Source organism: Ctenocephalides felis, unplaced genomic scaffold, assembly GCF_003426905.1.
Source record: "Ctenocephalides felis isolate EL2017-DRISC unplaced genomic scaffold, ASM342690v1 CF-g0.4_SCAFFOLD_01387, whole genome shotgun sequence".
NCBI classification, from domain to species: Eukaryota; Metazoa; Arthropoda; class Insecta; order Siphonaptera; family Pulicidae; genus Ctenocephalides; species Ctenocephalides felis.
The window spans coordinates 1-22203 of record NW_020537541.1 but is presented as its reverse complement, the minus strand read 5'-3'; the positions used below and the strand labels follow the sequence as shown (position 1 = coordinate 22203).

General features: G+C 28.1%; 4 protein-coding genes across 5 annotated transcripts; 3 read left to right on the top strand and 1 right to left on the bottom strand.

Moving 5' to 3' along the window:
• Positions 1-859: 859 nt before the first annotated feature.
• LOC113369526 (mitochondrial fission process protein 1-like) lies at positions 860-1653 on the bottom strand. Its single transcript, XM_026610227.1, has 4 exons — positions 1628-1653; positions 1407-1441; positions 1225-1352; positions 860-964 (listed from the first exon to the last, which is right to left on the bottom strand). The coding sequence occupies exons 1-4, from the start codon at positions 1651-1653 to the stop codon at positions 860-862; spliced, it is 294 nt and encodes a 97-aa protein (XP_026466012.1).
• On the top strand, positions 900-13079 carry LOC113369529. Of its 2 annotated transcripts, none has more exons than XM_026610231.1 (13): positions 900-974; positions 7659-7748; positions 7820-8034; positions 8109-8228; positions 8429-9436; positions 9656-9885; positions 10846-10972; positions 11800-11940; positions 12061-12135; positions 12275-12445; positions 12532-12658; positions 12717-12828; positions 12939-13079. In XM_026610231.1, the coding sequence occupies exons 2-12, from the start codon at positions 7664-7666 to the stop codon at positions 12764-12766; spliced, it is 2349 nt and encodes a 782-aa protein (XP_026466016.1). In that variant the 5' UTR covers positions 900-974; positions 7659-7663; the 3' UTR covers positions 12767-12828; positions 12939-13079. The 2 variants fall into 2 exon arrangements, with proteins under 2 accessions (XP_026466016.1, XP_026466015.1); XM_026610230.1 differs by lacking the exon at positions 900-974 and adding an exon at positions 7096-7275.
• LOC113369525 (tudor domain-containing protein 7A-like) lies at positions 12793-15943 on the top strand. The gene is made up of 7 exons (XM_026610226.1): positions 12793-12828; positions 12939-13304; positions 13709-13914; positions 14434-14641; positions 14960-15117; positions 15184-15335; positions 15732-15943. Exons 1-7 carry the CDS (start codon positions 12793-12795, stop codon positions 15941-15943), a joined length of 1338 nt encoding a protein of 445 aa, XP_026466011.1.
• Positions 15944-17871: 1928 nt separating this feature from the next.
• Positions 17872-20747, top strand: LOC113369524 (vacuolar protein sorting-associated protein 33A-like). The gene is given in 11 exon segments (XM_026610225.1): positions 17872-17973; positions 18066-18285; positions 18373-18532; positions 18608-18728; positions 18805-18946; positions 19012-19178; positions 19554-19724; positions 19790-20030; positions 20033-20100; positions 20170-20296; positions 20365-20747. Coding segments are annotated over 11 exon segments (1806 nt in total). The 3' UTR covers positions 20652-20747.
• Positions 20748-22203: the final 1456 nt, after the last annotated feature.

Sequence of the window (22203 nt, the reverse complement as noted above, 5' to 3'; positions counted from 1 at the left end):
GTATAAAATATATTTTAATCGAGATTTATTTGCGTATATGTGAAATCATTTTTGCTGGTCGCCATATTGACTTTATGCTTCATATGAACTTTGTTTTTTTTTTTCTTTATTATATTGTGTATAATTTATATTTGGATTTAAAATTATTAATTACCTCCGCTGTAAAAGCAAGATCTAGAACATTTTACGGAAGGTATTGGTCATAATGTACTCAGCCACTATATCAATTGGATGACATATCATTGGTATAGAAACGAGACCAATGATTGTAGGCAGAATCTTTCCTAAAGTTTGTATTTTGTACCTTTGAACACACTTGCCGGTAAACCAAACAATTCTGTGAATAGAGCAAATTAAAACGAGTTATCAATACATTGAACAGATTTAAATATATTAATAAATCACTCGATTTTGATTTGAAAAGAAATAAATTCTATTCTATAAATGTTCAACTTGCAATTGCTAAAATTGAAACTTAATTGCACAATATATCGCATATAGTCGAATTATTATGTTTAAAATTATTTATGTTATCTTTATATTATATTTTCAAATAAAATTATTTCTGTATATTTTCAAAATTGCAAGCATAATTCAATATAGATAGAAATCGCTCATCTCACTTACAATAGGTGATTTCATTAACTGCATTTTCAGGGAAATGCAAGTTTATGTCCTAATATTATTATCTTAACAAAAGCAAATTTCATTGAAATAAATTTAATAAGCTAAGTACCCAAAAATGATTTTATTCATATTCCAATGCCAAAAAGAAATAAAATATTAAATGCAAAAGAGAATTCTTATACAAGATTTATATATACTGATCTGTTTAATATATAAAATATTAAATATATTTTTATTGCAAATAATACCTGTTAATTGAAACTGCAGGAAGAATTAAAGTAGCAATCCCTTGCCAAAGCAAAGTATCTGCAGCTGTTAAAACTGGTTCTTGATTAGCCTGAAGTTAGGTAAGTTATTTGAATTTGAATTTTAATATAATAATCTTAATTACTTTGATGCCAATTTTTGTTTAATTTCTTTAAGAACTATTTTATTGAGTAGTATATATTTATAATTATTATAGTAGAACATATTATTTCAAATTAAATCATGTAGGAAATATGGAGTTTTATCTAAGATGATGATTTATATAAAATAAATCAGTACTTAATTTCAGATATTATTCTATAATAAATATATGTAAACACAAATCATAACCTCCCAAGCTCGACGTGTTTTGTCCAATGTATCAGCCACAACATAAGAAACCGATACAGCGTACCCCAATTTAACAAACAATATTGGTACTTGTGGACGAAAGGACTCTCCTAGTTCACTTGCATATCCTGAAAAATTACTTATTTGAATTAATATTTAGTTTTAATGTTTCTTTAAATTACCTAAATATCGCACAGGGGTATCTCGATATAAATCTCTCTCTACTTTATTTACTAAAACATATTTCGGTATTTCTTCTTCTTGTATTAAGTTATTTCTTGTAGTATTGCATATTTCTCTTTGAATTTGATCGATTGCAGCTTTAACTTCTTCTAAAGACTTTAATATTGCCAAATCAGCACCTCCCAATTCAAATTCTAACCGTTCTTTTGCTTCTAATAACACTTTTAGTTTTTCTTCATTTTTCATTTTCATCATGCATTTCTAGTAGTATTTATAATTTTATCAAGCATAATAACATTTCACACTTTTAAAATTTTAGATAAAATGTACGTTAAATTTTAATGTGAAAGTATGTAGCCAAATTTACTATTTTTTTGTAAAAATTTTGTGAATTGTGTTTTTTTGAAAATTGTTTGAACGAATTTTGTTCGTAAATTTTGAATAGTGTTTTATTTTTGTCAGATCAAATAAGCAAATGAAAAGCTTCTGATATTTCAATATAAGTAGGTTTAAAATTGTGGAAGTTTGTTGATTTTACTACTCGATCACTTGATGCACGCATTATTACTTAGAAATTGAAATTATATAACAGCATTTAAAAAACTAAAAAAAGGTTACTTGAGGAAAATAAAATCTGATGTAGCTCACTTTAAATGTCATTAAAAAGATTGAGCATCCAATGCAAAATTATATAAAAATTGAGAAGATAGCATCAATTATTATTGCTAGTGTAATGTATGTAGTCCAAGTGCGTCAATGAATACTTATCTTTGACACTTTCTTCTATATCAAAATCACGAAAGCGAGGACACATCAAATTATTTATAAAAATTTGATAGTAAAAAACAATGCAGTTTTTGAATCTATGTTTAACTGTTAATGTTCTTAGTTCAGTCATTTAGTAGTTTTACCTAAAGAGTTTTCCGGATGTTTTGAAAATTGGTGATCTAATAGATTTTGATGTGATCTTTACGAATTTCAACTTTGCCACCTCGAATTTTGGCCGCTGCCGCCGCCATATTGGAAAAATTGCGTCAAAAATCAGTTTTTCAACGATATCTCCTTTCCGACTCATGTTACATTAAAATAACTTTATACAAAATTAAACTAGACAAAAATCTCTATAATTTATTCAATAACGTTTTTTTCTGTAACATCAATAGTTCTAGCGTACGCGCGCCGCAAAGTTTTTGCTGCTCGCGCTACCATCGGTATTTGGCCGCTCTTTGCACTTGAACGCATTCTCTCTAATAAATATATAATTTCAATGTTGAATTAAGCTTTTCTGCTTAGGTCTGGCCTGAAATTAACATAAATTAATTATTTTTGTTTTTCATTTTTATTTTTGCTGATGATTGAACATTTCGAATCATACAATTTAATGCTTTTTTTTTATTTTTTTGGCATAATTTATGTAAATTTCGCATTATTAAACTATAAAATATTAAATGAACTCAAATTGGAACTATATATAGAATTAATCTTTGGCGATAATCGTTCCAATAACTCGATTGCAACGAATAGATTACTGCGTATTGTACATAAGATCCTATTATCTTCGAATAACAATACACAACGTCAATTATCTGCATTTCTACATCTACATATCTATAATATGTTCAGAATCATTTGAAGTATTTTTTCTAGACGTCAGTATATTTTTATCGTTCAGTACACTAGTGATACTTTTATTTTTGAAGCCATGGCTACTAATAACATGAATTGTTTTATTTGTGGAACTCCATTGCGATAGAGTGAAGTGATTGAAGTGAAGGAAAGAAGATTGGACACTTTTCGTAAATCGGATTCGAAGCTCAAAGAAAAGACAATAAAGGTAAACACATCGTAGTATCAAATATGGGAGCGATTCTGTCGATCAACAAAAACTGCTTCAATAGATATAATTTTTTATGAAACAATGATCCTGGCTGTGCCACAAAATAAATTAAAAACAAAAACATTAAAGAAACGTCTCATTGAAATGTTGAAATTAAAATTCGAAGCAGCAAACTTTATGATCCACCAAGTCACCAAAGATGCGGATATGTTAAAAATTAATGCTGCAATTAACATTTCCACAATGTTTGATTCTGTAATAGTTATTGGCAAAGATGTTGATCTTCTTATCCTCTTGACGGCTATATCAACGCGTTCAAATATATATTTACTAAAACCGGAAAGAGGAAAAATTTTGCAACAATTATATTCTACAAGTAGCCTAATAGAAAAAACAGCTGCAGATCATGCATTGTTTTTGCACGCCTTTAGTGGCTTCGATACAACTTCAGCAATTTTTGATCGAGGTAAAATAAAATATATAAATACACTATGTGAGAATCAAGACCTAAATGAAGTTATTCATATATTTGAAAATCCAAAAGCGCGTCGTTTGAAAATCCAGAGATATTGCAACAGCTGGAAAACGCGTCTTTCTTAAATTATGCGGTTGTAGTGATGAGAATATCATAAAAAATATATCTTTAAACCTCTTTAGATATGCGTACTTCACAAAATTGGCATACCAATTTAAGTTTAATATTGCATCACTACCACCAACGCAGGCATTCATTCTGAACATATCACCAAATTCAGAAGTGGTATGGGAATGCGGTAAATGCAGAACAATAGAGATCGAAAAGAAGCAAAAATGGCCTGATTCATGTGACTTCACTCCAGCCCCCAGCTCCGCACACCTTCTTGAAACTGATTTCTTGCCAATGCACAAATGGATGTCAGAAAGCCTGTGGATGCAGAAAAGCAGGATTGAAGTGCTCCATTATCTGCACAAATTGTAGTGGAACCTGTAGTAATGCACAAGTTCCATCACAAGATAGTGATGAAGAGGAAGACGCAGCCTTTTCGGAAAACTTCGCAATGACGATAATCCAATCGCGGACAATATGGAAGATAGTGCAACCCCTGACGTTTCGATCGTCGAAGATGATTAAATAATAACATATGACCCATCGAGAACATCAAACTGGAGGTAAAAAGTTAATTAAGTAAATTATAAAAGAATTTCTAGTTTAATTTAGTATAAAACTATTCTTACAATTTAAAATTTGCATTGAATTGTATGATTCAAATGTTCGATCATCAGCAAAAATAAAAATGAAAAATAAAAATAATTAATTTATGTTATTTCTAGGCCAGACCTGAGTACAGAAAAGCTTAATTCAGCATTGAAATTATATATTTATTAGAGAGAATGCGTTCAAGTGCAAAGAGCGGCCAAATACCGATGGTAGCGCGAGCAGCAAAAACTTTGCGGCGCACGTACGCTAAAACTATTGATGTTACAGAAAAAAATGTTATTGAATAAAATATAGAGAATGTTGTCTAGTTTAATTTTGTATATAGTTATTTTAATGTAACGTGAGTCAGAAAGGAGATATCGTTAAAAAACTGATTTTTGACGCAATTTTTCCAATATGGCGGCGGCAGCGGCAAAAATTCGAGGTGGCAAAGTTGAAATTCGTAAAGATCACATCAAAATCTATTAAATCACCAATTTTCAAAACATCCGGAAAACTCTTTAGGTAACAGCTTTTTTTTGCACCAAATGACTGGGCTATCTAGTCGATTAGTAGATTGTTCATGTATTTAAAATACATAGTAAAATAAATGAACTACATATGTACACTTACAAACAATACATATGATGCTATTTAAAACTAAGAGATAATTTGAAAAGTCGCTACTACAATGTATTTTACTAGCAAGTAAAGTATTTTTGAGTATTCTAATTGTATGCTCAGTTTTCTCAAAAACCGAATTGTCATTTTTAGGATTTTTGCTCCGTATCTCCGAAACAGCAGGACCTGCTGCCAAAAATTAATCAGCACGACTCCTTGTTAATAGGAATCGAATGTTTCTTAAATCATTCAAATCGAATTGATCCATGCTCTCGAAATCGTCAACAAAAAAAAAATTTCCGTGCATACCTTATTTTTCTGAAAGCATGCTTTAAAAAAGTATTGCAATACTTGCGTGGATTCAGGTTTTTTGTGCCGGATTGTCTCGAATTTTTGAAAATATTCTAATTTTCAATGTTTACTTTTTATAAAATTGTGCATATCCAACAATATATGCTATATTAACTTCCCATAGGTTAAGTAATCGCAAAAAAATCTAAAATATTTTTTATATGTCTTTACGTTTTACCGGATGTAAGTATGTATGTGCGGATACAATTTTTCCGCGACGATTTTGAGAACACGGATCAACCCATTTGAATAATTTCTGTTGATAAGGAGATGTGCTGATTAGTTTTTGGCCAAGTTAGGTCCAGCCGTTTTGAAGATACGGAGCTAAAAGTGCGAAAAAGGGTAATTCAGTTTTTGAGAGAACAGAGCGTCCGATTTTAATAAATCAAAAAACATTTTACTTTTATTGACAAAATGAAAAACTGGATAAATTTTGAGAAGGCAGGCTTAGCGATTTCGGAGACGAAATAAAAAAATGCCATTTGGCGGTCAAAAATATGCACATATGCACATAAAAAATTATCAGGTATTTTATAGAAATTTTAATAATAATTACAAATTTTGTTTACAATTTTATGGTTCCGTTCAAAGATTTATCATGTTTATCCGTATTATATTTTTTCAATCATTTTTTATTATTTTTTTAAAGAGTATTTGTTATTTATTATATAATTTAAAAAAAAAAATCGCATGTAAGTAATTAAAAGTAACAGACCCCGCTTACTACAAACATTTGTCCCGAATTCGAAATAAAAATGTTTAGTAGGTCACATTTAATATAAAAATGATAAAAAGGCTATTTGATTATAACATAAAAAGTGAAGGATTTTGATTAATTTATTCAAACTAAACTATAAACTAGTGGGGTGTATGGCATCGTGTCTTAAGGCAAATTGCTGGAACTTCCCGTACCGTAACGAAATGTTCGAGGAATACTGTTTTTCAATAGATTATTATTAATATTGTAACATGTCTAATATTTATAAGAACTATATAAACTGAATTACAACGTTGAAATTATTACTAATTGAATGTTTTTTAGATCATTCAAATCGGATGCTTCGTACTCTCAAAAATTCGAATTTTATTTTCTGCACTCTTTGCTCTTTATCTCCGTATCTGCTGGACCTGCCTTTGTCAAAAACTAATCAGCACATCTCCCTATCAATAGGAATCGAATGTTTTTTGAACCATTCAAATCGGTTGATCAGTGCGCCCGAAAACGTGAACGAAAAAATGCGGGCACACAAAACACACATCCATTTTTTCTGAGATATGCCAAAATGTTCAGAAACCTTCAAAACGTCGAGAAATGCAAAAATTTTCAATTTCGATTTTTGGACGATTACAATAACTTACCCTACGGGAAGTTAATAATTTATTGTGTTACTTTTAGATGATTATCATCTATAAAGCTTGAATACTCATGATTTAATCTTTTATCTTGTAGCAATTTAATGGATTTGGAGAATCTTTTCAATAATTTTACAAATTCTTATTAAGTCAACAATTCTCAAGAGATAAAATAATATTATATTGCGCAAGATTTTATATTTTTAAATTAAATTCATTAATTACGACTTTAGAACCATTCGTACAAATATGCAAAGAATGTATGTCGACAATTTACAAGCATATTTAGCACGATGACCTTACGGTTGAGAAGCGCGCTATTATTTATTTCGTATTATAATAGCTTTTGATTAATTGCTCAGATTTTGATTTTAGTTTTTCCAAATTTACTGAATGAACAAGATCGACTATGCATGATAGTTGTCAATCTATTGGCATAGTTTTTAACATACGTTAGTTTTATTTTGATTCATTTCTGTACACGATTTCTACCGCACTTGTCTATGTTACATTTACTCGTAAACAACTGGTAAGAGCGGATCTGTCTTCATTAATAAATATTTAGATGCGTTCAAATTTGCTCATAGCTAAAATATCTAAGCATCTATAGAATAAATCATTTTTTCGGTTATCTTTAAAGATGTTGTTGCTTTTATCAAGAAGACTATAATTTTGTTACAGTTACCGAAAGTGACCTCGCTTTTGATAACTGCTTCAATGCATCTAACGAGGTCGTTGTGTGACGGAGCTATGATACATATGTGAAACAGTGTCAAAATAATATTTCGGCAATTAAATTATTGTTTTATAAAATTGTGTTTATATACGAGAACGATGTGATTACGTTCATTTTTTTAGTTTTATTAATACGCCTTTCAATATTTTTATTTATTATTGCCGAATTGCATTTAGATAAAATGGGTGAATTAGAAGAGGTTATCGCAGATTTGCGAGCTGTTCTAATTTCCAGAAAGGAGCCTGCCACCGTTCACCTACTAAACAGTTAGTAAATTTTATTTAATGTAGTAAAAAGTTATTTTTTATAATACTTTGATATGAAATTTTTATTACAGGAGATTACAAAGAGTTGCATGGTACGGATGTGCCCTATAGAAAGTTTAACTTTACGAACTTAGAACAGTTTTTAAGGAGTGATCCTACCTTTTTATTTAATACAAAGGGAAAGGATGTGTACGTGTCTGTTGTGCCTAAAAAAGAATCACGGCATATAAGTGAAATGATAGCTAAACAAAAAAGCAATAAGAAGAAGTCACATGCTGTTCGACAGGTTAAAAATTGTTTTCTAGTTTATTTTTCTCAAATATTATAAAATATTAATGAAATTGTTTTATACTTTTGCAGCCCAGGGCTCTTAATACAAATCCAATGATAAACGTACAAGCAAAATCACCAGGTAGAAATTATTCCGCCAATATGAGGATGAACAGAACTTCCAGATCTGCTCAATTATTTTATAAAAAGGTTCAGTTCCCAAATCAGTTTTTTTTATATGAACTATTGGCTTAAAATTGAAAACTAACATTTGCTGCAATTTTAAATTACATACTAAATTATAACATTCTTCAATGATATATTTTTAAAAATTAGTGAACTGTGCATGTAGTTCAATAATATATTATGTAATTATTTCATTTATTCAATTTCAAATAAAAAAATTTTAGAGCCCTGCGTCAGCACGTTTTAAGCCAAGACAATCAAGTTATAATTCACCGGAACAAAATATAATTCAACACGGTTTGCAGAATCAGCCTCAACCCTCAATGCAATCGATAATTTCACAATCACAACATCAAGCTCTACCAAAATCGAACCCACCGCGACATACAATGAAAATAATACAATCTCATCTGCAACCGCAAGTAAAACAATCAATGCCCAGTCAAATGATGAAGGAAAATACTGCATCAAATACACCAAATATACAAGTTGCATCAAAGAATTATCAATCAAATAAACAGGCTACACAGAGAAACCTTCCTTCTTCTAAAACCAATTTACCTCCAACTAAATCTGAAGTATTAGATAAGTTGCTTGAATGCAAACAAATACGAATGCCAAAAGCTGCTCCGAATCAGAAAGAAAATACAGTAGCTACAGCACAAAATAAAACATCGGATAACAAACATTCTGATAATCCCTTGCAAGAGAATAAACGCAGTATTTTGAATTTGGAACCTGTTCCTAAAATAACAAGAAATGTTAGCCTTTCAAGCGCGAATGGCAATGAAAACATACAGGTGACAATGTGCACTAACGGTAATATGTTGCCTACTTTCAGTGCGCAGGATAGACTCAGCAGGATAAGGCAGATGCAAAATCAGAATAAAGTTCAATCCACAACTGCATCCACTTCAGACAACAATTTGGTTGAGAAATATCCACCCTTACCTATGGGAAAAGTTTCACAACAATCAAGGTTATTAAAATATAAAAATCCGGAAGCAGTTACTAAAATAGACGTTTGTGAAAACAAACAGTCATCACAACCTGATGAAGTAGTTAATTCAGACGATTCAGACTTTGATAAAAATTTAAATTATGAGGAACTTTTGATGGATTACTGTAATGAAAAAAATATAGCTCTACCGAATATTAAAATTTTGCAACACAAAATTCATAAGGATTATAGATCAGACCGCCCTAGTGAAATTTATGGATGTAATGTCAAAGTAAGTGAACATACAAATCCTAAATTAAATAATATATACGAATTTTGCAAATACTTACGTGATTAATATCTTTCTAATAATTAGATTTATATATGCTATTTTTTCTAAACTTATTTTTTGGGTAATTATAAAACAGAAATCACTATGAAATTCTGTAACTTTTCATGCGCTAAATGTACATAAAATATGTTGACTTTGAAATATACATTATTTGAACAGATTGGAGATCAATACTGTTTTGGAAGTTATTCTTATTCATTTAACAACCCTGAGGATGCTTCTCGGGATGCATGCAGAAAAGCTCTTCATGCTTTAACGAAAATATATGGATCATTAGAAGAACGAGATTTACCAGTGACTGAAGGCACATTAATACCAAATAGGTTTTTAAAACTGATTGCAGGTCATAGTAATGGCAAATTTGTTCATCAATTACCTGGAGAATATCGGTAAATAATAGAATATACAGTTGTTTCTGGCAATTATATTATTTGTACTAATTATTTAAAGCAGTTGGTTAACAAATCTGCTTTTAATGATTTATATCAAATAATTGCTCTGAAATGCTTATTGATTTGAAAACACAATGTGAAATTCTACTTTAAGGGGGTATTCTACTGTAGAGGCATGAATTTCGCCCGGTTTTTGAAGCGCTGTATAAAGGAAACAAATGATATTTTTACTATCGATTTTTTTTATCATTTGTTTACTGATATTTTATTATTACATAAAAAATTATTAAAAAAAAAAAATTAAAATTCACAAAGTTATGAGCAGTCAAAGTGGGGGCTCAAAAAAAAAGAGGGTGCCTGGCGTGCATCATTCCAACTCTCCTGGTGATCCGAAATATAAAAAATAGATGGATTCTTATTTATTGTAGATGCCGCTATCGTATGACCCTTGGATAAGTTAAAAAAAAAATTGTTTAAATGGCGGCAGTTTGAAAACAAATTTTTTTTTTTTCATGTTTTTTTAACAATTCCGAATTTTTTAAAAATACTAAATGAAAAGTTATAGTTTTGGTCCATGCGATAAAGCGATGTGTAGAGAATATCCTCTCCAAATTTGAAGTATGTAAATCGTATCATTAGAACTCGAGATATCCTTACCGCCAGCTCGAAAAAAGTAGTTCCGAGATAAACGTGTTCAAAGTTTTGAGACTCGGTCGGACCCGAACCGAGGCCACGTCACTAAAACGGTTATAACTCAGGAAATAATAGTAATTTTGAAAAATCCTTTTAATGACATATTTTTGAATAACTAAACTTTGAAAATATGAAAAAAAAAATAATATTTCGATTTTTTCAAAATTTTACAGTAGAATACCCCCTTAAGTTATTTTCAATTTTTAATGATTTGTTAAAGTTTACATTTACTTATATTCTGTATTAACCATTTTAATTTTGTAGTGAAGAGTACCGTGAAAATTTGCCCGAAGACTGGTTAGATTTTGTAAAAATGTCACATATATTTCAAATTGAGGATTCAGTAGCTGGAAGTCAAATAATAAGCCTCAGAACACAAGATGAATTGACTGTAAGTTTTATCAGAATATATTTTTACTTAATTGCTTCTTACACAGTATAAATTTGAAATGAAAGAAATATATTCAATAACTGACATTCCATACAGATAAGGTATAATATAAAAATATATTGGTTTTTAATCCCATATTTGAGCAACGTGATGAATAAAAATTTTCTACAGAAAATTTTATATATTTATTTACATTCCATAAAAATAGTTAGCTCATGAAATATTAATATTTCTTTAATAATTAATAAGAGCTCTTGAGTGAATAGTAATAAAAATATTCTTTATATACATGAGTATTGATGGCAAAATCTTTTTTACAAGAAATGAGAATATGATTACCAAAGTCCATATAACATAATAATATTAAATAATAAATGGTTGTCTATGGTGTGAGAGCACCATAAATCAGTGATTTCTTTTCCCTCCCTTGATTATTACTCCCATTACCATTTTCTTACTTCTATTCACTTTTTTATACACTTTTATGCGGTCCTGTCAGTGCTTATATTTTACCTTTTACGACGTCGTGTAGGAGGCACTCTTCTTGCAGCATGAGTCCAATTCAGATTCCTTTTCTTTTATGGATCGTGCTCAGTAGAGTTCTTTCTTTTCTCACTCTCCTCAGTACTTTTTCATTTGTTATTTTATCTCTAACTTTATGTTGTCCATTTTTCTCCAGTCTTGTTTGCATGTTTCTGATTGTGTGATTACTAAGAAAAATATACTTTACATATCTTTTGATGGCAAAATGATTTTTTAAAAACAATGAGATTAATATGCTTATTTATCTAACATAATATTGAGATTAAATTTAGCTTTAATTATAGGAATGTAAGAAAGATGATGGCGATTTTGCTGATCTTCCACCTATTGTTTTGCCTGAAAGAGATTCTTATTGGAATGTATACATTACTACGCTGTGCTCAACAATTGAAGTATGGTGTCGAATTATAGGACCACAGTATGCGGTATAAAAAATATTGTTTATAAAATTTATTTTAAATGTTTTAATAGTCAAAATTAGATTACAAAAATATATTTCTGCAATACTTGATAGAATGTAAAATTCAATAAACATACATTTTCAGACTTTATTTGACGAATTGAGCTCATACATGGAAAAAGAACTAGCAACCAAAAAAACACAAGCAGAAGCAGTATCTGTAAGTGGTACAGCTTATTGAAATAATAGATATAAAATATCAAAATGCCAAAGTTTAAAAAAATTAGTCTATATTTATAACTACAACTGAAGTCATTAATGACTTAAATTATGTTTTTCAATATTGTTGTAATAATTAGGTTGGAGGATATTATGCTGTATGCACTTCAGAATCTTGGTATAGAATTCAAGTACTTGAAATTCAAGATAATAAAGCCTTATGCTTTTACATTGATACTGGGGAAGAAGACTGGCACCTGAAAAGTGATATATTCACTTTAGACCCAAAATACAGATATGTTCCTGCACAGGTTAGAATATTAGTGGTTAAGAAATGCTGAATATATATATAAAATAAATATAATATGCTATAATTTTTGTTGATTTATTTTCATAGGCAGTTTTATTACAACTAGCTGACTTGGAAGATTATGCCGAAAATAAAAATGTCTTGAAATATCTTAATGAGTACATTCTATACAAAAGTTTGGTTGCTGAAGTTCTGGCAGATGAAAATGCAGAAGGTATTAATTACATGATGTAACAAAAAATCCAGAACTTAATATAAATTTTATTGTTTAGATCAAATACTTCTGTTGTATTATTTGATACATCTACAGAAGAAGATGTGAATCTAAATGATTTAATAAGAAAAAAAATGAAAGAGGAAGAAAAGGCTCCTAGACTAAATGAGGTAAAAAAAATTATTTTGATCTGAATTAAAAATAAGCTTTTATATATATATATATATATATATATATATATATATATGTAATGTATTTTTTATGATGTATTTTTTTATAGAAAGGAAGAATTAATGATAAAATCCATGTGTCGCACATTTGCAACAACGGTGATATTTACATTCAGATCAGAAATGACACATTTAAATATTTACACTCTCAAATCCAATTCATTACTGATATTGGGTTTTCCAACGCTGACATATTGGATTCTGCAAAACTGTTACAAGAAACTCCTCTAAATAATTTATATTTAGCAGTAAAACCGGAGGAAAATAAATGTTACAGAGTTAAAGCGACTGGACCCATCAAGAGAGGAGAGGTGCCTGTATATTTTGTGGATTACGGATATACAGAGTGTATTCCTGTTTCTAAAATGATTGCCTTGGAAAAAGTCTCTTCAGTTATTAATGAATTCCCTCATCAGGTAAGATTTTCATATCAATATTATGTGGAGATTTTTTTTTTAAACGTCTTTAAATGTTGTTGTCTACTAATAATTTCTAAGTTTTGATGTAAATATTATATATATATATATATATATATATATATATATATATATATATAAACAAAGTCTAATAATCGGGCGTAACATCAATAACAAAATAAACGCAGTGACCTCAATTCATACTTTTTATTGATGTTTCACTCTGTTAATACATATCAAAGTTAACTAATGATATATATATATATATATATATATATATATATATATTATGTGAAATATTTTTGTTCTTCAAAATTTACCCAACTAATTCTATCATATATTACAATATTTAATGTCCATATGCTAATTATTTTAACAATATTATTACATTTTTATATTTATAGGCAATAAAAGTACAGTTGTATGGATTGGAAAATTTTACACCCTCTTTGGCATCTCGTCTCAGGGGTTGCCTGCCTATTAATGGTTCAGTTCTACTTAAAGTAATAGAATATAAAAATGTGCCAATTGTTGAAATTTTTATGAGGACACAAGATCAACTTCTCATAAGTGTTAATAATGCATTGCAGAATGAATTAGAAATTGAAAAGTATGTAATTTTTTTGCTGAATTATTTTATATTTATTTTTGGTTTAGACTTACAAAAAAAAAATGTTATAGTTTTTTTTTTTGATATTCTCAAAGTTTAACTATTCGCTCAACATATTAAGAATATGTGTGGAACAGGATATTCAAAATGTAAACAATTTTTGAATATAGCTGGTTGACCACAATAATCACCTTCTGATTCCTTCCTCTGCGGAATTTTAAAAGCAATTTTAAAAAAATATTTTTTGATACTATACCTACAATTTCTAAACTTCTACTGGGTCAATTTACTTGAAATTTTTACGTTTTTTAAAAAAATTTTTAGTTCTTTTTTATAGACTTCATATTTCAAAATTAACTATTTTTTAAAAAAATTGAGAATATCAAAATTTGTAAAAAAAAGCATTTTTTTAACTTGTCTGTGGTTCATAAGCTTGTGAAATTATTCTAAATTGATGATTTATAAAAATATATTTTTCTTCAGAATTTACAAATTAATCTGTCAAATCTTTAATTCTAGGAATGCTGTAGAAGTAGAACAGCGTGACCATATAAAGAAAAGAATGGAAGGATTGTCCATAAAATATAACTCTCCAGCCCGTAAACCCTTGCCACAATCTCCACAGCGAAAAACTTTAAACATAAAAGCTTTACCAGAGCCAACTATTATTGCTGGATCTCATTTTCCTGTGATTGTTACTATGGCTGCTAGCCCATCAAACTTTGTGGTATATATAAAATACATTATATTATCTTATATACATTAAAATACTTCTGTTAATTTAGCAACTACTTTTCTTACTATTGATATTGTTTATATATGTATTAATTTTCAATTGCATCAGAAATAATTTGATGGAGAAAAATTTTGATTTGTTAAATTGTGCAGAAAATATTAAAGTATCCTTACAAATATTTTTATTTACAACATTTGTATTCCTGTTTGATTTCCAGTAGTTTTCAAACATCTTCCATCATATTTTTTCTTGTAATCAATTAATAATCAACAAAATCTTTTCGCTTTAATTTATAATTTTTATTTATAGGTACAGCCATTCACTGATGATGGCTATCGTGATTTTAAAAGGCTTATGAAAGATTTGCAGGTCTTGTGTAATAGCAGCCCTTTTTCAAACCCATCATATGAAGAAATTGAGAAAGGAAATTTATATGCTGGAAGGCACACTGATGGAGTTTGGTATAGGTATAAAGATTTATTATTTACTTACCAATTAGCTGGATAAGTTTCGATTCAATATTTATTTTATAGAGTACAAGTCACTAATGTTATGAGAAATAATTCAGTAACTGTACATTTCTGTGATTATGGGGATTATAATGTGATGAGTTACAAAAACTTGCAAAGGTTAACACCGCCATTTTTAAAAATGCCATACAATGCCTTGAGAGCCAGATTAGGAGGTAAGATAAAGATAATATTATAACCTTTTGGTATGATTGGTATACACATTTTTTACTGCGCCATAACTTAAGTATTTAGTTGTGATATAAAATTCATTGCAAAGTTCATGCTATTTTTAATAAAATATAAAACTTACGTTTTTGGTGATGTTAGTAAATACAGAAGACAAGAGCACATGGTAAAGCAGGCAAATTTAATTTTGTTTTACACCTTTTGATTATCTAGCTTTATTTTAAATGCTATCTAAACTACAATTTAATATTTAAGTTGAATTTAATATTTTATTCGGTAATGTTTTTTTTTTTTTTTTTTTATTATTGTTCATACCTTTCTACATTAATATAACATACTAAGATCATTCTAAAAATCATTGTTATTTATTGTAATGGTTTTAGGAGAAACTCCAATAATAGCAGACTGGAGTGTGGAAGAATGCCTACGTTTTCAGGAACGGGTGTGTGATAAAGTTTTTGTTGCCAAAATTAACAGCATTGATGCTGATGAACTGAATGCCTCCGACAAAATAATAAGTCTGACATTAATTGATACAACTTCAGAGAACGATGTTTATATAACACCAGAATATGTTCGGACATATATAAAGTAATTTAGTTTTTCTACTTTTTTAAATTTAAATTTAATTATTTCTGGAATGCTCTTGTGATCAATTGTTAAGCGTGATTAAGAAATATATTTTTGTTATGAACTGATTTATGAAAATATATTGTGATTCCTAAGCAACCAATAAGTATTAAAACTGATTATATTGCATATGTAAATATATTTATATTTGTGATGGTAATATTATATTTAATATGTAGTCATAAACTAGCTCCTTATTATATATAAGTATTTTCTATATATATATATAATAAATTTAATGAAAAATTTTATAACATTTTATTATTAACTATAATAACCAAACAGCTATCTCTGAAAATAATTTAAATTTTCTTGAATTAACTAAGTTACTTTTTGAAAATATTGAAATAAAACAAGATATTTTTTTTTTTAAATTCTAAAGCCAAAGATTAACTTCAACAATGTCAATGTTAATTGCAGCATTAACTCTTTTTTAAGCTGTCCAAAAAACAACAAGCAAAATATTAGGAATAAGAATGAATCCTAAAATAATCTAATTAATCTAATAAAATACAAAATAATCTGACCATTGACAGCTACTAGGTGATGATTTTATCTATTGATGAAAGGTTAATTTATAATGAACTTTCTTTTTAATCAGTCCCTGGTAATGTTCTGACAAGTGTGTTAGGGCGATCATTAAGGTGGCGTTAGTACTTGTCTGAATAAGTTTGTATTTAATCGTTCACTGTGCCAATGCCGGAGTCTTTATAAATCAACCAATTTATTGAATTGGAACATATTTAAATTTCTTTTAATAATTCATTAACTTGGAAGCTTATTCCCATAGTTTATGCCATTTGTCAGAATTGAATTAATAATGTTTTTGTAGCATTAACTATAAACTTATTTAAATTTTGATTTATAATTATAGTTTATTGCTAGATGTCTCTTGGTAATATAAACAATTGTATAGTTATGCACAAATTTTTTTTTTGCTTCTTATATAGTGCTAGAAAATAAGTAATTTAAGTTTTCTAATGTATAATAAAACTCAATTTTTATATACAGGATTATAGAAACAAACTTCAATCAGCTATTGTTTTGTTAGATGATTCTTATTTTTTCGGTACCTTATAATTATAAGCATGCAGAAGTTGTTTTCAAATATAATTTCAAACCATAATTAGTTAAAATTCTAACATTCATCGAATTGAGGATGCCATGTCATATATGCAAGATGCAATATTATTTCTAGTCAGTCTTTGGAACATTGAGCAGCTTTCTTTACTTCACGAAATAAAAAAAGTAAAATATGCCAGTGTATCTGGCAGAATCAGACTTTAAACATATTTTCAGGAGGTTCATCGTTTCATATACATTTATTTTATTGTTTTCCCTATAATGCTAAACATTAGTTTAGTCAGTGAATAAATAATTAGAAAATATAAATTAGATCAGTATATTGTTCTATAACATAGCAGGATAAAGGTAGCACAAACTATACTTTTTTATTACAATTAAATTTAAATAAAGACTACATAAATAATTAGGACATTGAAACCTTGAAAACAATTTTATTTTTGACATTTCGAATGTCAAATTAAATATCTTCATCACTTCAGAGTAATGTACAAAATGTGATAATTTTGTCAAGGCAGGCAATACTAAATTTTCGAATACTAATGTCAATTTGACATTTAAATTTAAAGATTTTTATCGTTTAATTGTTAAAACTTATAATATATGTAATGTATGTAATAATTGAATTTAATTCTTACAGTTTATAAAAGTGGACTTGTTTTAAAATAGAAATTTACAATAAATAGTTTAATAAATTATTTTCAAATAATCAAAATAGAATGTCTTTAATACCTCAGTAAAAAAGGCGTATATGTAAAGAACATATATAATAATTTTTACTTATTAAAAAGTAAAAATTAAAATATTACGATGTCTTCATATTTATCCGGAGGAAGACTTAATATAGCCTATTTACAAGAAACATATAGAAACGAGTTGTTATCTTTGCTTGATGCATGTGATGGCAAAAAAGTAATTTATTGAATTTTCTTTTATTAGAGAAATGTTTTCCTAATTTACATGTTGAATGTTTTCTTTTATAATTATAACTATTATTGTATTAGGTGATTATTTGGGATGAATCATTGGCTGGTCCAGTGGGTTTAGTGGCTAAATATTCAATGCTACGTGATGTAGAAAAAATGTATCATTTAAGAAAGGATGTATTTCCCAATATTTCTGATAGACAAGTACGGCATGTTATTTTTATTACAAGACCAAATGAGGAGATGATGGATATAATAGCAATGAACATATTAAAGAACGATAGAGAGAATTTGAATGGTCAGTTGAAATGGCATTTCTTTACTGGCAGCTTACTATTCATATTGTTTTTCACATATACGTTAATTTCAGGTTCATTATTAAGAGAATTTCATTTATTTTTTGTTCCTAGAAAAAGTATTTTATGTATAGAGCGTCTTAAAAATAAAGGAGTTTATGGAAGTCTCACAAATGTTTTTGAATTTAAATGCCATTTATTTCCTTTGGATAATGATTTAGTTTCAATGGAACTGCCATGTTCATTTAGGTAAATGTTGATTCTTTCTTTATTTTTTTGGAAAAATGTCAATTTTTAAATAATCTACTTTTTTTTAACAAATAGGGAATTATATCTTGAGAATGATCCAACTTGTATCCACCAGTCTGCACTAGCTCTTATGTCTCTCCAGAGAATGTTTGGACAATTTAATAAAATATGTGGGAAAGGTCAATATGCTAATCAGGCATGTTATTCAAAACTACAAGTTCAATTCAACTACAACTACAAAATTAACAAAAAAAATATTAATACATTTCTAGTTAATGACGCACTTGAAAAGAATGACAAAATTGGAAGAATTTTCTCAAACAAAGTCCTCTATTGATCAATTACTAATTATTGAAAGATCAACCGATCTCATAAGTCCTCTAATTACTCAACTTACATATGAAGGGCTTATAGGTAAATATTTTACTTATTTTGTTACATTGAAAAATGAATTATCAATTTAAAATATTGATTTTCAGATGAGTTTTATGGGATTTCAAATAACACAGCTTCTTTTCCTGCTCAGAAATTTCATTCTGATCAAAATGATAACTCCGCACAAAATTTAAATGTAGACACAAAGTTAATTGTGTTAAACTCGGCTGATGAACTATTCTCTGAATTAAGAGACAAAAATTTCAATGCTGTGAGTATTATATATATATATATATATATTAGGGTGGTCCTTAAAAAGGTCATTTTCGAATTTCCTTGCTCCCAGGGGCTCAAATGGTTCCAAATAGATAAAAAACAATTCTCTGAAAGTTTTAGCTCTTAATATTAACGTTTAGATAGAGCGCGATTCAATCAAAGTTTGTATGGAAAGAGCATGGTAAAAAATTTGAAAATTTGAAAAAAATGTTTTAGGTATAACATAGCGACAAATGAATGAGTTTCATTCATTCATTTGTTCGCTAAATTACATCTAAAAAACATTTTTAAATATATATATATATATATATATATATAATATATATATATAATATTGCATATGATGAATTAAACAATAATTTTAACTTAGGTAGGGTCAGCTTTATCAAAACAAGCTAGATCCATTGCATCCCAATTCGAAGAAAGGCATAAAGATAAATCTGTTCAAGAAATTAAACAATTTGTTGCAAAACTACCTGACATGCTTGCAAGTAAACAAGCTTTGGCTACACATACTGCAATTGCAGAATATATAAAAGAAGTAAGTATTTATAATGTTCTTGTTTATTTAGTTTTTGCTGTATAAATATTTTGTTGTATTCATAGGAAACAGATTCATTCAATTTTATGGATACTTTACAATGTGAGCAGGAATTTTTAAGCTGCATCGATACTGAAAAACCGAATCCATATGTGGAAGATCTTATAGCACAGTCAAAAAAGTTAATTAAAGTTCTTCGTTTGCTATGTTTGCAGTCTTTAACTGGTTCAGGATTAAAACAGAAAGTTCTAGAATATTATAAACGAGAACTAGTACATGTTTATGGTATAAATACATTTCTCACTCTAAACAATTGGAAAAATGTGGGTTGTTGAGAATGCAAACGGGATCAAGGCAGTATGCAGTTCTCAGAAAAGTAATATATTATATACTTAATTCTTATTTTAGAGTGCTAAACTGAACGTTTTATTAATGAAACTTTCAGACATTACGACTAACAATGCAGGATACATCAGAACTCACACCTACTGATATTAGTTATGTCCATAGTATCTATGCACCTCTTTCAATAAGATTAGTAGAGCATATAGTTCGAAATAAAAATTGGCTAAGTAAAAAAAGTTTAACCAATATAGGTTTTATCTTATGAATTTATAATAAGACATAATTTTTATAACAGGTTTACAAGATACAATAGGCGTTCTTCCTGGTCCTCTATTTGAGGAGCAAATTTCTTCAGTGCCATCTCAAGTTCGCAGAGAATCTATTCAATCAGAAAATTCACAAAGTGATTCTTCAAGAGTAATATTAGTATTCTTCTTGGGAGGCTGCACATATGCAGAAATATCAGCTTTGAGATTTTTATCACAACAGGAAGAAAACAATGTAGAGTTTGTGATAGCAACAACAAAAATAATTAATGGCAATAATTTAATAGAATCATTAATGCAACCTTTACCTGAATGATCTATGTTTTTTGAAAGTTCTTGGTATTGATAATGCTTGGAGTATAAGAGAATCAAGAAAATTATCATTATTATAATTGGAAATTTATATTATTTAATAAGCAACTGTTAAAAATAGCTTCAATACTTATGGCTTAGGTAGCTAGTGGCTATTTAATCATTTAACATCATATATAAAGATTTAATGCCTGCAAGTAGAAAAGTGGCAAGTTTATGTGTTACTGATAAGATTAAATAATATAAATAATTAAAAATATAATATAAAACATATTTAATTCTTGTTGATATTTTGTATTAACAACCGTTAAAATTATCTACTAATCTAACAAAATAACTAGTGTATACAAATAAAAGACCTGCTATTCCCATTGATGGTAAATGATAATGCAGCAGAACTATTGATTTATATTTTTTGTGGTCAACAGTATAATGTTTAATAAATTCAAAAAAATGTTTACTTGTGCTATTTCACATTTATTTAAGAAATATTAAAGTAACATTTATTATATTACATGTCAATAAAGTAAAATTTGTACATTTGTATAAACAAATATCTGTGTATAAAAAAATGTTTGTCTAGATTTTTAAATACATATGTTATTTATGAATCAATAAATTATTTTTTCGTGGGTTGACTCTGTAAAAAGTATTTAAGGGATTCGCTAAAATGTTCAAAAAGATCTAAATTTAAAATGAAGTGAAAATATTTGAATTATGCGGACAACTGGTAGTTCCTATTTCAATCGTAATCAATTGTAGGTCGCTAGTAGTTGTGTAACTTTCGCGTATGTGACAAAGTATTTACATTACTTATTTTAATATTTTATGTAAAGGAATGATGATCGTATATACTTTGTTATAATGTGTAAATAGTACTTGTTGTTTATAATTTGTTATATTTTTTAGTTATTAAGTGTTTTAGACCTGTATTATACCATTGTTTTTTAAATATTGCGTACAATAACCCAAGTATTCCTAAACGCCATTTTGAAGGCGATGTTCCCAAGTAATTTGCAATTGACAATACATTGTTTGGAATTATGTTTAATATTTCATGATAAAAAGTGATAAATAATATGCAATGGAAATATTCGAAAATATTTGAATTTTAAAGAGTAGCGTAGTTCCATTCTTGGTTTAAAAACATTGTAAAATATAAGTTGTTATTTTAGGAAATTAACTAGGTGGGTCAATTTGTCAATATTTATTTATAAAATAAAGTAATTGAACAATAATTTGAAAGACCTTTATTTAAATCATCAATAATTATTTGCTTTGAAATTACTTTGTGCTAATATTTGAAGGGTTAAAACATCTGTCATATTGCACATTAATCCTGAGTTAAATATATATATGAACTAATTTAAAGCTTGTGGCTCCAGGTAGAATGAAATATCACAAGTAAAAATGGATATTGTGAAACACTGAATATAATATAAAAAGAATTGGGTTTTCAAATGCCATCTGTGCCAAGACCAGGGAGCTTGAAAGATCCTGATATAGCAGAACTATTTCACAAACAAGATCCTGATAAAATATTTGAAGATCTTCGT